The sequence below is a fragment of the Coturnix japonica genome, chromosome 1, assembly GCF_054131305.1.
Source record: "Coturnix japonica strain WE chromosome 1, WE-NBRP24, whole genome shotgun sequence".
Taxonomy (NCBI): Eukaryota; Metazoa; Chordata; class Aves; order Galliformes; family Phasianidae; genus Coturnix; species Coturnix japonica.
This window is the reverse complement of record NC_140663.1, coordinates 23,341,079-23,355,915: the sequence shown is the minus strand read 5'-3', so window position 1 is coordinate 23,355,915 and position 14,837 is coordinate 23,341,079. Positions and strand designations below refer to the sequence as shown.

Genomic DNA, 14,837 nt, shown 5'->3' with positions numbered 1-14,837 from the left:
AACGTGAAAGGACTTTCACAAGTTAAAATTCAGATCAGCATTCCTTATTTTGGGAACTCAGGGAACTGGGATCGACGTGGAGGAGACAGTCATTTCCACAGGAAAAAACTTAGAAAAATTAGTGTAATAAATTAAGAAACATAGAAATGTTGTAAAAACAAACAAGCAGTCCGCTAGTACAGCCACAGGAGAACCAGGCACCCAGAACCATTCACATTCCATGGAAATGGAGCATTAGCAATTTAACAGTGCACTGTGGGATGTTATGATGTGGAATACGATAACCAAAAACCATCAAACCCTGACACCTTGTAGACAAGGCATGATGCATATCATTAACGCTTTCCCTGCTGACTATAATACAGAAGAAGAATGGAGGCATGTGCACGTTAGCCTGATCCCTTCTTTGTTTTTCGCTCCCAGCTTAGTCTCTGGGGCATTTCTTGCGGTAAGACCCTGACTTATGTAGGAGATGAGAGGTGGCTGTTGCCGTGTGGCAGTCGGCATCACAGTGTTACATTTGAAAGCATTTCTTTGGAGCTGTTTGCCTTTGGAAGAGAATGCTCAAGGCTGTTTTCTGGCAGAAGATCTGGCCTGTGCCCGAAGAATTCCAGCTTCCTAAGGGAGACTGGGGGATGATACCACTGTATTATGTGAGGGCAAGATACATGCTGGTGCGTCCATGCTCCCTCTTATTGGCTGCCAAGGCCACGAAGATTGAAACAAAAGGAATTCCTGCTGAGATCCAAAAGCCAGAAGCTATCACTCCAAAAGGAGCTGACTCGATCTCTTTGGACATATCATTTTATACGTTTGTACTGCCATTGGAAAGGGTCATTTTCGTCATGGTCATCCATCGAACAACAATCTCTGATAACCCATAACAAATGAAGATCAACGATGGAACTACAGACAACACTGGATGTGTGGTGCTGACCACCTCTGTCTTGCTTCCTACAAAGAACTCTTGCTTTTCTTTCCAATCTTTTCTAACACCTGTCTTAGTATCCCTAAGCCCCTAAACCACTAGGATTTGTAACAAAATGGTCAGGCTAACATTTGATCAGTTTTGCATTCATCTCTCCATCGGGTACATATATATTAAAAGATCATCCTCTCTCTCCTATTAATTGGAGCAGAATAGCATTATACAAACAGTGATGATATGACACTAAGCTGCTGCCAACAGTACAGCAGCAGTTTGTTACCAAAGCATCACAGAATGCTTGGGTTGGAAGGGTCCTGACAAGCTGAACTAATTCCAACCAACTGCCGGGGCCAAGAGTTTCCACTACAGAAAGTTAGAATAGAGCTCCATCCAGCATGGACATGAAAACCAAAAAAGATGGCGTATACACAGCTGCTTTGGGCAGCCTGTGCCAGTGTCTCACCAATCTTAGGGTAAAGAACTACCTCTAAAACTTAGTCTAAGCTACTTCTCCCGATTAAAACTAGACTAAACCATGTCCTATCCCTATCAGACCATGCAAAAAGTCACTCACCACACACTAGACACCAAATTTGCTGTTATCTTGATATCTTTACTAGACCATGCAGGAACATAGACTAGAAAGACTCAGATCAGAAGTGCTAGCGTGGGACCAAAGGGACAGCAGCACTTCAGCATCTGCCACGAGGAACAGTGCCAGCAGGTTGAGGGAGGCCATGCTTCCTCTCTGCTGCAAGGCAGCACCGGGTCCTCTATCTGTGCTGACTGGAAGGGCTGCCACCCTCTTGCTTGAGGGCCTGCGCCCACACCCACTGTGAGGCAGTGACCGTGATGTCACAGCGGGTGTCAGGGAGTGGCCATTGTGACATCATGCTGGGAGCAGAGCCAAGGCTGCCGGGCTCAGCCTGAGCATCAGTGCGGTTTGGTGAGGCGTAGAGAGAGCAGTGACTCTTGCAGTGCTCACTGTTAGCGCACATCATGTCCAATAGGAAGAGGAAGGCCTCCAGCTCGGAGGAGCCAGGTGAGAGCACTGAATCCCTGAGCAAAGCTACTGGGCAAAAGGGGTGCTGGTTATCTGCCTGTGGCTGAAAGGCTAAGAAGGGACAGGCAGGGCCTCCCCAACAGCTGCAAGGCAGGGCCCCTCAGCTTCATGGCAGGTGGGCACAGCTTGGGCTGTGTCTGCCCACTGGCAGCGTTGGGCCTGCCATGGCACCTTCTCCTCCACCGCCTTCAGCCAGCACAGCAGGCACAGAGCAGGACTCTGGGGACAGCCCTCAGGGACACCTGGCTGTGCAAGCTGCTCACCGCTACTCACATTTGCTCTCTCCTCTGCAGTGTGCATGCTGTGTGGCCGGGCAGATGTTGACCCAAACATCTGTGGGCACATGGTTTATGAGAGTGGAATTCACGTCCATTGGTTGTGCTTGGTGAGTTCTCCCATGGGCTCCTTCCTGATCACTGCTAGGGATGCTCCTTTTCTTCCTATCCTAAGGAGACCTTGTTCTTTTCCCTCCTACAGGATCTTGCCAGCACCATTAATGAAGCAAGAGGGACACGGTCTGGATGTGAGGGCCGCCTCCCTCTTGCTGCCATCAGACGTGCAGCCAAAGAGGCAACCAGGAAGGTGAGGACTCGTACAGAGCAGGCCGATTTGTGCCAGGACAGGCTGACACCAGCTTAGTCTGGAGCCAAAGAAAGCCATCGCAGCCTTTCCAACTGCCTCCTGGACAAAGTTAGGGGATGAGTCCTGTCCACCAGGCATCTTTGTAGAACATCACCCAGCAGTGTCCACGTCCTGGGCCCTGCCCAGAGATGTGCGGCCAGCCACAGAAGCCCAGAGTGTGCTGCTGACAGGGTTGTTTTGTTCATTCCAGCAATGCTGCGTTTGTGGAGAAAGGGGTGCTACCATCGCATGCTCAGAGAGAGGCTGTGAGCGCAGCTTCCACCTGCCCTGTGCCCAGGATGGGGAATGCATCACCCAGTTCTTTGGGCAACGCAGGTAAGTGCTGTCAGCAGCAGCCAAGCCAGGGAGGAAACTGCAGTTACACCTCCCGGCAGCTTGAGCCAGGGCCTGGAGCTCCTTCCTGCTCCTCTGCCCTTCTTGCAGCACGGCTCACGCTGCCCATCGCTTCCATATTCCCCCAGGTCCTTTTGTTCGGAGCACCGTCTTCGCCAGGAAGCTCAGGAAGCTCCACCTCAAGGCACAAACTGCCTCATATGCCTGGAGCCTGTGGGGGACACTGTGTCCTACCACACCATGGTGTGTCCAGCGTGCAGACACACCTGGTTCCACCGGGGCTGCATCCAGGTAGGAGCCCTCCCCTCACCCTGCAGGCACACTTGGTGCTCAGCAGCACCAGGCACTGCTCACACTCACACTGCTTCTTCTTCATCTTCTGTAGCAAATGGCCAGGAGTGCTGGTCTTTTGTGTTTCCAGTGCCCCAGCTGTCGGGATTTTGAGGATTTCGCAACAGAAATGGCCCTGCTGGGGATCCGAATCCCAGTCAGGTTGGTGCCCTTCTGCCCACTTCTGCTGACATAAAGGCTGTTGTGCTGGGTCTGTCCAGGGGCTGTCTTGGCAGGCCTGGGCCTTGGCTGGATCATGAGCATGTGTCCCACCTTCATGGAGAGGCTGGGAATGGAGTTGGGGTGAATGAGATAGGAGGACCTTGGATCTTATGCTGCGGACACTGGGGGCTCATCACTTCCCCTCACTTCTCTTATAGAGAGCCAGAATGGGAGCAGAATGATGCATACGCATCACTTCTGGAGAGGCACAGCCGCTGCGATGCCAGCGAGTGCCTTTACCCTGGAGGCAGAGAGCAGGCAGAGAGAACAGGGTGAGTTACCGCAGCAGCTCTCTGAGGCTCTGTGGGGGTTCTCAGCCTGACCACAGGCTGGGGGAGCAAGGACTGAGCACCAGAGATGTGCTGTGCTGGGCACTCCCTGCCTTAGCTCACTTGCTACTCACAGCCACAACCCCTTTGCTTCCCCAGATCCTGGCAGCTGATCCTGTGCAGCTCCTGTGCTGCTGAGGGGACCCACCGTCGTTGCTCGCACTTGAGTAACACAGCAGCCAGGTGGGAGTGCAACATCTGTGCTGGCCTGGGAACTGGTAAGTGGCAATCTGGCAGTAAAAGCTCAGGGCAGCTTTGCTGGAGTCTGTCTGCCCCAAGAGGTCTGGCAGATCTCACTGCAGAGCTGCCGCTTCATCCTCACAACCTTCCTGCCTCCTCTTACAGTCTCCAGTTCTGACACTGAGAGCGACAGTCCCAGCGCTGCCGCTCAGAGGGCTCAGGGGCCATTCATCATCTTCGTAGAGCCTGAGAATATCAGCTCGATGCCTTCCAGCCAGGTAGCACCGGGGACGTCCCAGACCTCCCAGCTGCCTGAGCACAGCAACCTGCCTGAGACCGAGCAGGAGACAAGCAGCCCACGTCCATCTGAGGATGGGGCTACCTCGGAGCAGCTGCGAGGACGTCGTGGGCGCAGACCAAGAGCAGCCCAGAGGTCTCAAAGTGGTTCCCGAAGATCCACAAGGCAGAGGGCATCCAGAACCTGCAGGGCGTCTCCATCACCTACACGCAGAAGACGTCCCAGGCAGCGAGGAAGAAGTGGCACACGAAGCCGTTCCCCGCTGCAAAGTCGGGCCTCGCAATCCCAGAGCCAGCCAAGAAGACGCCATGGCAGCAGGCGAACGCCAGCCTCAGGGGAGCGGAGCAGCACCCGCAGATCAACAAGATCTGCAAGATCAAGATCCAGAGCGCCTGGACGCAGGGGACGGTCCAGGTGTTGAGGGTGAGCCCGCACCCAAAGTTCTCCCCATCAGAGACATCGGGCCCACAGTTCCCACAGCTCACAACAAAAAAGCAGCAGGAGCTGGGCCCAACAGTGGAGGCCTTTCTGTGAATGAAGCTGCTCCCAGGAAAAACATCAGAGACAAAGTCCCCACAGACAGCCACCGAGTCTGCCTAGGAGCAGCCAACTGCTTTACATAAAATGGCCTGGGTGAAAACGGACTACCATGTTCATCTGGATCAACCCCCCTGCTGTCTACCGGGTCAACAACCACAACACCACACTGCCCAGAGATACATCCAGCCTGGATTTCCATGCCTCCAGGGCTGGTGCATCTGCAACATCATTGGGCAACCTTTTTCAGACTGTGTCACTACACTTTCTGAGAAAAAATTCCCCCTGATATCCAGCCCCAAACTCCTTGTTCTTAGTTTAAAAACATCCCTCCTTGTCCTAATGCTATCCACCCTTGCATACTGATTACCGCCCTAACTTCCCCCTCCTTACTCTGGTCCCAAAATTCCATCACAATAAAGATCAGAGTTCCCACACAAACACAAACATTTGTTGGCTTCATCCTTCCCTGCTCTTGCTGAGATGGACAGAGGTAGGGACCTTGACAAGAGGCTTTTCTCCTCCCCACTACCATCCCAGACCTCACTTCCCCTGGCCTAGGCCAGGCTGAGCTGGGTTCAGGCCACATCCTCGGTGGGGCACACAGCCCACATTCCTCAAGAGCCCTGGCCGCGCTGGCAAGGACAGCCCATTTCTGGGCTTGTTTCCAGCCTTGGGATGTCATGGTGTTCAGCTCCAGGGCTGCTTTCAGCTGTGTCACAGCTTGGGCTTTCCTCCTGAATGTGGGCAGGCTGTGTACTGGTCAGATGGGCCAATGCAACTATGTTTCTAAACTGGGGTAGCGAAGATTGAGTCAGGGTGGAGGCAAGGAGGAAGTTCTTTGCAGACAGTGCTGAGGTGCTGGAATGGGCTGCTCAGAGAGGTTGTGGCTGCTCCATCCCTGGAGATCTTTGGAGCTGATGACAACTCAGCAGGCCCTGCAACCGCTCCAAGCCTCCAGCGGAGGCGGCAGTTGCTCCAACTGTCATGACAGAGCCTGCAGCTGCTTCAGTCCTGGTGACAGGCCCTGCCTTTGTGACAGCTGAAAAAGTCGCAGAGATTAGAAAGGAAATCAACTTTTAAGAAGAGATAAGAACAAAGCCGAGCCATCACAAGATGTTTGGGAGAAATAGTTCAAGGAGATGCAGTGGCCTGCAGTCTCCTCACAAATTGGAGGGTGGCAGGGAGTGTTCAGTAGTGAACAAGAATGCAGGGACATTGTTTTGTGGGCAATATTGGGGACAAGTGGAAATTTGGAATAGATGGTTTTAGAGGTCTTCTCCAACTCTCCTCAAAGATTCGTGGATTACTCATTCTGTGATTCTAAGAACAGGATGTGAATGAGGCAGAACTCTCAGAGCTGACAATAACTGTTCAACTGCTGTCCACGAGTCAGCTGAGAGAGTTTTGAAAAGACTTCAACCATCATCAGGGCGATCACTGTGCCCCATGGCTGCTCTGTTTATGGGAGAATGGGGCCCTTGGTCCATTCGTGTACAGTGAAGGCAGTTATGTGGGATCCCTTTGAAGGGAAGAGGACGCTGACAAAGCCAGCACAGAAGGGACGTCTGCTTTCATGCTATGGAAGTGATTCTTTCTCTGCCATGAAGTAAAAGTAACCATTCGGAGAAGTTCAGGCAAGTGGAAAGGTGGAGAATACCGGAGGGAAGTAGCTGTGCTTGAACGTGATGCCTAATTCTGAACGAAGAAAGGAGAGATATATAAAGATTGGATGTTGGGAAAAACATCTTTATTCAGAGGGCAGCGATGAACTGGAAGAGGTTGCCCAGAGAAGCTGTGGAGCTGCAATTCTTTTGCTTGGGTAATGAAGGCCCACACCCACATCCCCTGTGACCAATGTGGTGAGGTGACCAAGATGCCTCAGGTGGTGGCAGGGAGCGGCTGCTCTGACCCCTGAGGCCGGGAATCAGGCCAATTTTTGGTGCCAAACGTGAAAGGACTTTCACAAGTTAAAATTCAGATCAGCATTCCTTATTTTGGGAACTCAGGGAACTGGGATCGACGTGGAGGAGATTGTCATTTCCACAGGAAAAAACTTAGAAAAATTAGTGTAATAAATTAAGAAACATAGAAATGTTGTAAAAACAAACAAGCAGTCCGCTAGTACAGCCACAGGAGAACCAGGCACCCAGAACCATTCACATTCCATGGAAATGGAGCATTAGCAATTTAACAGTGCACTGTGGGATGTTATGATGTGGAATACGATAACCAAAAACCATCAAACCCTGACACCTTGTAGACAAGGCATGATGCATATCATTAACGCTTTCCCTGCTGACTATAATACAGAAGAAGAATGGAGGCATGTGCACGTTAGCCTGATCCCTTCTTTGTTTTTCGCTCCCAGCTTAGTCTCTGGGGCATTTCTTGCGGTAAGACCCTGACTTATGTAGGAGATGAGAGGTGGCTGTTGCCGTGTGGCAGTCGGCATCACAGTGTTACATTTGAAAGCATTTCTTTGGAGCTGTTTGCCTTTGGAAGAGAATGCTCAAGGCTGTTTTCTGGCAGAAGATCTGGCCTGTGCCCGAAGAATTCCAGCTTCCTAAGGGAGACTGGGGGATGATACCACTGTATTATGTGAGGGCAAGATACATGCTGGTGCGTCCATGCTCCCTCTTATTGGCTGCCAAGGCCACGAAGATTGAAACAAAAGGAATTCCTGGTGAGATCCAAAAGCCAGAAGCTGTCACTCCAAAAGGAGCTGACTCGATCTCTTTGGACATATCATTTTATACGTTTGTACTGCCATTGGAAAGGGTCATTTTCGTCATGGTCATCCATCGAACAACAATCTCTGATAACCCATAACAAATGAAGATCAACGATGGAACTACAGACAACACTGGATGTGTGGTGCTGACCACCTCTGTCTTGCTTCCTACAAAGAACTCTTGCTTTTCTTTCCGATCTTTTCTAACACCTGTCTTAGTATCCCTAAGCCCCTAAACCACTAGGATTTGTAACAAAATGGTCAGGCTAACATTTGATCAGTTTTGCATTCATCTCTCCATCGGGTACATATATATTAAAAGATCATCCTCTCTCTCCTATTAATTGGAGCAGAATAGCATTATACAAACAGTGATGATATGACACTAAGCTGCTGCCAACAGTACAGCAGCAGTTTGTTACCAAAGCATCACAGAATGCTTGGGTTGGAAGGGTCCTGACAAGCTGAACTAATTCCAACCAACTGCCGGGGCCAAGAGTTTCCACTACAGAAAGTTAGAATAGAGCTCCATCCAGCATGGACATGAAAACCAAAAAAGATGGCGTATACACAGCTGCTTTGGGCAGCCTGTGCCAGTGTCTCACCAATCTTAGGGTAAAGAACTACCTCTAAAACTTAGTCTAAGCTACTTCTCCCGATTAAAACTAGACTAAACCATGTCCTATCCCTATCAGACCATGCAAAAAGTCACTCACCACACACTAGACACCAAATTTGCTGTTATCTTGATATCTTTACTAGACCATGCAGGAACATAGACTAGAAAGACTCAGATCAGAAGTGCTAGCGTGGGACCAAAGGGACAGCAGCACTTCAGCATCTGCCACGAGGAACAGTGCCAGCAGGTTGAGGGAGGCCATGCTTCCTCTCTGCTGCAAGGCAGCACCGGGTCCTCTATCTGTGCTGACTGGAAAGGCTGCCACCCTCTTGCTTGAGGGCCTGCGCCCACACCCACTGTGAGGCAGTGACCGTGATGTCACAGCGGGTGTCAGGGAGTGGCCATTGTGACATCATGCTGGGAGCAGAGCCAAGGCTGCCGGGCTCAGCCTGAGCATCAGTGCGGTTTGGTGAGGCGTAGAGAGAGCAGTGACTCTTGCAGTGCTCACTGTTAGCGCACATCATGTCCAATAGGAAGAGGAAGGCCTCCAGCTCGGAGGAGCCAGGTGAGAGCACTGAATCCCTGAGCAAAGCTACTGGGCAAAAGGGGTGCTGGTTATCTGCCTGTGGCTGAAAGGCTAAGAAGGGACAGGCAGGGACTCCCCAACAGCTGCAAGGCAGGGCCCCTCAGCTTCATGGCAGGTGGGCACAGCTTGGGCTGTGTCTGCCCACTGGCAGCGTTGGGCCTGCCATGGCACCTTCTCCTCCACCGCCTTCAGCCAGCACAGCAGGCACAGAGCAGGACTCTGGGGACAGCCCTCAGGGACACCTGGCTGTGCAAGCTGCTCACCGCTACTCACATTTGCTCTCTCCTCTGCAGTGTGCATGCTGTGTGGCCGGGCAGATGTTGACCCAAACATCTGTGGGCACATGGTTTATGAGAGTGGAATTCACGTCCATTGGTTGTGCTTGGTGAGTTCTCCCATGGGCTCCTTCCTGATCACTGCTAGGGATGCTCCTTTTCTTCCTATCCTAAGGAGACCTTGTTCTTTTCCCTCCTACAGGATCTTGCCAGCACCATTAATGAAGCAAGAGGGACACGGTCTGGATGTGAGGGCCGCCTCCCTCTTGCTGCCATCAGACGTGCAGCCAAAGAGGCAACCAGGAAGGTGAGGACTCGTACAGAGCAGGCCGATTTGTGCCAGGACAGGCTGACACCAGCTTAGTCTGGAGCCAAAGAAAGCCATCGCAGCCTTTCCAACTGCCTCCTGGACAAAGTTAGGGGATGAGTCCTGTCCACCAGGCATCTTTGTAGAACATCACCCAGCAGTGTCCACGTCCTGGGCCCTGCCCAGAGATGTGCGGCCAGCCACAGAAGCCCAGAGTGTGCTGCTGACAGGGTTGTTTTGTTCATTCCAGCAATGCTGCGTTTGTGGAGAAAGGGGTGCTACCATCGCATGCTCAGAGAGAGGCTGTGAGCGCAGCTTCCACCTGCCCTGTGCCCAGGATGGGGAATGCATCACCCAGTTCTTTGGGCAACGCAGGTAAGTGCTGTCAGCAGCAGCCAAGCCAGGGAGGAAACTGCAGTTACACCTCCCGGCAGCTTGAGCCAGGGCCTGGAGCTCCTTCCTGCTCCTCTGCCCTTCTTGCAGCACGGCTCACGCTGCCCATCGCTTCCATATTCCCCCAGGTCCTTTTGTTCGGAGCACCGTCTTCGCCAGGAAGCTCAGGAAGCTCCACCTCAAGGCACAAACTGCCTCATATGCCTGGAGCCTGTGGGGGACACTGTGTCCTACCACACCATGGTGTGTCCAGCGTGCAGACACGCCTGGTTCCACCGGGGCTGCATCCAGGTAGGAGCCCTCCCCTCACCCTGCAGGCACACTTGGTGCTCAGCAGCACCAGGCACTGCTCACACTCACACTGCTTCTTCTTCATCTTCTGTAGCAAATGGCCAGGAGTGCTGGTCTTTTGTGTTTCCAGTGCCCCAGCTGTCGGGATTTTGAGGATTTCGCAACAGAAATGGCCCTGCTGGGGATCCGAATCCCAGTCAGGTTGGTGCCCTTCTGCCCACTTCTGCTGACATAAAGGCTGTTGTGCTGGGTCTGTCCAGGGGCTGTCTTGGCAGGCCTGGGCCTTGGCTGGATCATGAGCATGTGTCCCACCTTCATGGAGAGGCTGGGAATGGAGTTGGGGTGAATGAGATAGGAGGACCTTGGATCTTATGCTGCGGACACTGGGGGCTCATCACTTCCCCTCACTTCTCTTATAGAGAGCCAGAATGGGAGCAGAATGATGCATACGCATCACTTCTGGAGAGGCACAGCCGCTGCGATGCCAGCGAGTGCCTTTACCCTGGAGGCAGAGAGCAGGCAGAGAGAACAGGGTGAGTTACCGCAGCAGCTCTCTGAGGCTCTGTGGGGGTTCTCAGCCTGACCACAGGCTGGGGGAGCAAGGACTGAGCACCAGAGATGTGCTGTGCTGGGCACTCCCTGCCTTAGCTCACTTGCTACTCACAGCCACAACCCCTTTGCTTCCCCAGATCCTGGCAGCTGATCCTGTGCAGCTCCTGTGCTGCTGAGGGGACCCACCGTCGTTGCTCGCACTTGAGTAACACAGCAGCCAGGTGGGAGTGCAACATCTGTGCTGGCCTGGGAACTGGTAAGTGGCAATCTGGCAGTAAAAGCTCAGGGCAGCTTTGCTGGAGTCTGTCTGCCCCAAGAGGTCTGGCAGATCTCACTGCAGAGCTGCCGCTTCATCCTCATAACCTTCCTGCCTCCTCTTACAGTCTCCAGTTCTGACACTGAGAGCGACAGTCCCAGCGCTGCCGCTCAGAGGGCTCAGGGGCCATTCATCATCTTCGTAGAGCCTGAGAATATCAGCTCGATGCCTTCCAGCCAGGTAGCACCGGGGACGTCCCAGACCTCCCAGCTGCCTGAGCACAGCAACCTGCCTGAGACCGAGCAGGAGACAAGCAGCCCACGTCCATCTGAGGATGGGGCTACCTCGGAGCAGCTGCGAGGACGTCGTGGGCGCAGACCAAGAGCAGCCCAGAGGTCTCAAAGTGGTTCCCGAAGATCCACAAGGCAGAGGGCATCCAGAACCTGCAGGGCGTCTCCATCACCTACACGCAGAAGACGTCCCAGGCAGCGAGGAAGAAGTGGCACACGAAGCCGTTCCCCGCTGCAAAGTCGGGCCTCGCAATCCCAGAGCCAGCCAAGAAGACGCCATGGCAGCAGGCGAACGCCAGCCTCAGGGGAGCGGAGCAGCACCCGCAGATCAACAAGATCTGCAAGATCAAGATCCAGAGCGCCTGGACGCAGGGGACGGTCCAGGTGTTGAGGGTGAGCCCGCACCCAAAGTTCTCCCCATCAGAGACATCGGGCCCACAGTTCCCACAGCTCACAACAAAGAAGCAGCAGGAGCTGGGCCCAACAGTGGAGGCCTTTCTGTGAATGAAGCTGCTCCCAGGAAAAACATCAGAGACAAAGTCCCCACAGACAGCCACCGAGTCTGCCTAGGAGCAGCCAACTGCTTTACATAAAATGGCCTGGGTGAAAACGGACTACCATGTTCATCTGGATCAACCCCCCTGCTGTCTACCGGGTCAACAACCACAACACCACACTGCCCAGAGATACATCCAGCCTGGATTTCCATGCCTCCAGGGCTGGTGCATCTGCAACATCATTGGGCAACCTTTTTCAGACTGTGTCACTACACTTTATGAGAAAAAATTCCCCCTGATATCCAGCCCCAAACTCCTTGTTCTTAGTTTAAAAACATCCCTCCTTGTCCTAATGCTATCCACCCTTGCATACTGATTACCGCCCTAACTTCCCCCTCCTTACTCTGGTCCCAAAATTCCATCACAATAAAGATCAGAGTTCCCACACAAACACAAACATTTGTTGGCTTCATCCTTCCCTGCTCTTGCTGAGATGGACAGAGGTAGGGACCTTGACAAGAGGCTTTTCTCCTCCCCACTACCATCCCAGACCTCACTTCCCCTGGCCTAGGCCAGGCTGAGCTGGGTTCAGGCCACATCCTCGGTGGGGCACACAGCCCACATTCCTCAAGAGCCCTGGCCGCGCTGGCAAGGACAGCCCATTTCTGGGCTTGTTTCCAGCCTTGGGATGTCATGGTGTTCAGCTCCAGGGCTGCTTTCAGCTGTGTCACAGCTTGGGCTTTCCTCCTGAATGTGGGCAGGCTGTGTACTGGTCAGATGGGCCAATGCAACTATGTTTCTAAACTGGGGTAGCGAAGATTGAGTCAGGGTGGAGGCAAGGAGGAAGTTCTTTGCAGACAGTGCTGAGGTGCTGGAATGGGCTGCTCAGAGAGGTTGTGGCTGCTCCATCCCTGGAGATCTTTGGAGCTGATGACAACTCAGCAGGCCCTGCAACCGCTCCAAGCCTCCAGCGGAGGCGGCAGTTGCTCCAACTGTCATGACGGAGCCTGCAGCTGCTTCAGTCCTGGTGACAGGCCCTGCCTTTGTGACAGCTGAAAAAGTCGCAGAGATTAGAAAGGAAATCAACTTTTAAGAAGAGATAAGAACAAAGCCGAGCCATCACAAGATGTTTGGGAGAAATAGTTCAAGGAGATGCAGTGGCCTGCAGTCTCCTCACAAATTGGAGGGTGGCAGGGAGTGTTCAGTAGTGAACAAGAATGCAGGGACATTGTTTTGTGGGCAATATTGGGGACAAGTGGAAATTTGGAATAGATGGTTTTAGAGGTCTTCTCCAACTCTCCTCAAAGATTCGTGGATTACTCATTCTGTGATTCTAAGAACAGGATGTGAATGAGGCAGAACTCTCAGAGCTGACAATAACTGTTCAACTGCTGTCCACGAGTCAGCTGAGAGAGTTTTGAAAAGACTTCAACCATCATCAGGGCGATCACTGTGCCCCATGGCTGCTCTGTTTATGGGAGAATGGGGCCCTTGGTCCATTCGTGTACAGTGAAGGCAGTTATGTGGGATCCCTTTGAAGGGAAGAGGACGCTGACAAAGCCAGCACAGAAGGGACGTCTGCTTTCATGCTATGGAAGTGATTCTTTCTCTGCCATGAAGTAAAAGTAACCATTCGGAGAAGTTCAGGCAAGTGGAAAGGTGGAGAATACCGGAGGGAAGTAGCTGTGCTTGAACGTGATGCCTAATTCTGAACGAAGAAAGGAGAGATATATAAAGATTGGATGTTGGGAAAAACATCTTTATTCAGAGGGCAGCGATGAACTGGAAGAGGTTGCCCAGAGAAGCTGTGGAGCTGCAATTCTTTTGCTTGGGTAATGAAGGCCCACACCCACATCCCCTGTGACCAATGTGGTGAGGTGACCAAGATGCCTCAGGTGGTGGCAGGGAGCGGCTGCTCTGACCCCTGAGGCCGGGAATCAGGCCAATTTTTGGTGCCAAACGTGAAAGGACTTTCACAAGTTAAAATTCAGATCAGCATTCCTTATTTTGGGAACTCAGGGAACTGGGATCGACGTGGAGGAGATTGTCATTTCCACAGGAAAAAACTTAGAAAAATTAGTGTAATAAATTAAGAAACATAGAAATGTTGTAAAAACAAACAAGCAGTCCGCTAGTACAGCCACAGGAGAACCAGGCACCCAGAACCATTCACATTCCATGGAAATGGAGCATTAGCAATTTAACAGTGCACTGTGGGATGTTATGATGTGGAATACGATAACCAAAAACCATCAAACCCTGACACCTTGTAGACAAGGCATGATGCATATCATTAACGCTTTCCCTGCTGACTATAATACAGAAGAAGAATGGAGGCATGTGCACGTTAGCCTGATCCCTTCTTTGTTTTTCGCTCCCAGCTTAGTCTCTGGGGCATTTCTTGCGGTAAGACCCTGACTTATGTAGGAGATGAGAGGTGGCTGTTGCCGTGTGGCAGTCGGCATCACAGTGTTACATTTGAAAGCATTTCTTTGGAGCTGTTTGCCTTTGGAAGAGAATGCTCAAGGCTGTTTTCTGGCAGAAGATCTGGCCTGTGCCCGAAGAATTCCAGCTTCCTAAGGGAGACTGGGGGATGATACCACTGTATTATGTGAGGGCAAGATACATGCTGGTGCGTCCATGCTCCCTCTTATTGGCTGCCAAGGCCACGAAGATTGAAACAAAAGGAATTCCTGGTGAGATCCAAAAGCCAGAAGCTGTCACTCCAAAAGGAGCTGACTCGATCTCTTTGGACATATCATTTTATACGTTTGTACTGCCATTGGAAAGGGTCATTTTCGTCATGGTCATCCATCGAACAACAATCTCTGATAACCCATAACAAATGAAGATCAACGATGGAACTACAGACAACACTGGATGTGTGGTGCTGACCACCTCTGTCTTGCTTCCTACAAAGAACTCTTGCTTTTCTTTCCGATCTTTTCTAACACCTGTCTTAGTATCCCTAAGCCCCTAAACCACTAGGATTTGTAACAAAATGGTCAGGCTAACATTTGATCAGTTTTGCATTCATCTCTCCATCGGGTACATATATATTAAAAGATCATCCTCTCTCTCCTATTAATTGGAGCAGAATAGCATTATACAAACAGTGATGATATGACACTAAGCTGCTGCCAACAGTACAGCAGCAGTTTGTTACCAAAGCATC

At 51.9% G+C, this 14,837-nt stretch overlaps 1 protein-coding gene and 1 pseudogene across 2 annotated transcripts; both read left to right on the top strand.

The window, feature by feature from the left end:
- Nucleotides 1–805: 805 nt before the first annotated feature.
- LOC146762316 (uncharacterized) lies at nucleotides 806–4,789 on the top strand (annotated as a pseudogene). Its single transcript, XR_014945635.1, has 4 exons — nucleotides 806–3,257; nucleotides 3,352–3,790; nucleotides 3,947–4,110; nucleotides 4,193–4,789. The product of XR_014945635.1 is annotated as an uncharacterized LOC146762316 (transcript).
- A 3,948-nt stretch (nucleotides 4,790–8,737) lies between these two features.
- On the top strand, nucleotides 8,738–11,924 carry LOC146762315 (uncharacterized). The gene is made up of 8 exons (XM_085545330.1): nucleotides 8,738–8,780; nucleotides 9,095–9,186; nucleotides 9,279–9,383; nucleotides 9,634–9,758; nucleotides 9,905–10,067; nucleotides 10,162–10,268; nucleotides 10,487–10,575; nucleotides 10,826–11,924. The coding sequence occupies exons 1-8, from the start codon at nucleotides 8,738–8,740 to the stop codon at nucleotides 11,554–11,556; spliced, it is 1,455 nt and encodes a 484-aa protein (XP_085401456.1). The 3' UTR covers nucleotides 11,557–11,924.
- The last annotated feature ends 2,913 nt before the right edge of the window (nucleotides 11,925–14,837 follow it).

Excerpts from the sequence above, each read along its gene's own strand:
- LOC146762315 (XM_085545330.1), top strand. The coding sequence starts at position 8,738 with ATGTCCAATAGGAAGAGGAAGGCCTCCAGCTCGGAGGAGCCAG. Across the intron at positions 9,187-9,278 it reads ACGTCCATTGGTTGTGCTTG|GATCTTGCCAGCACCATTAA; the intron begins GTGAGTTCTCCC and ends TCCCTCCTACAG. Across the intron at positions 9,759-9,904 it reads CAGTTCTTTGGGCAACGCAG|GTCCTTTTGTTCGGAGCACC; the intron begins GTAAGTGCTGTC and ends ATATTCCCCCAG.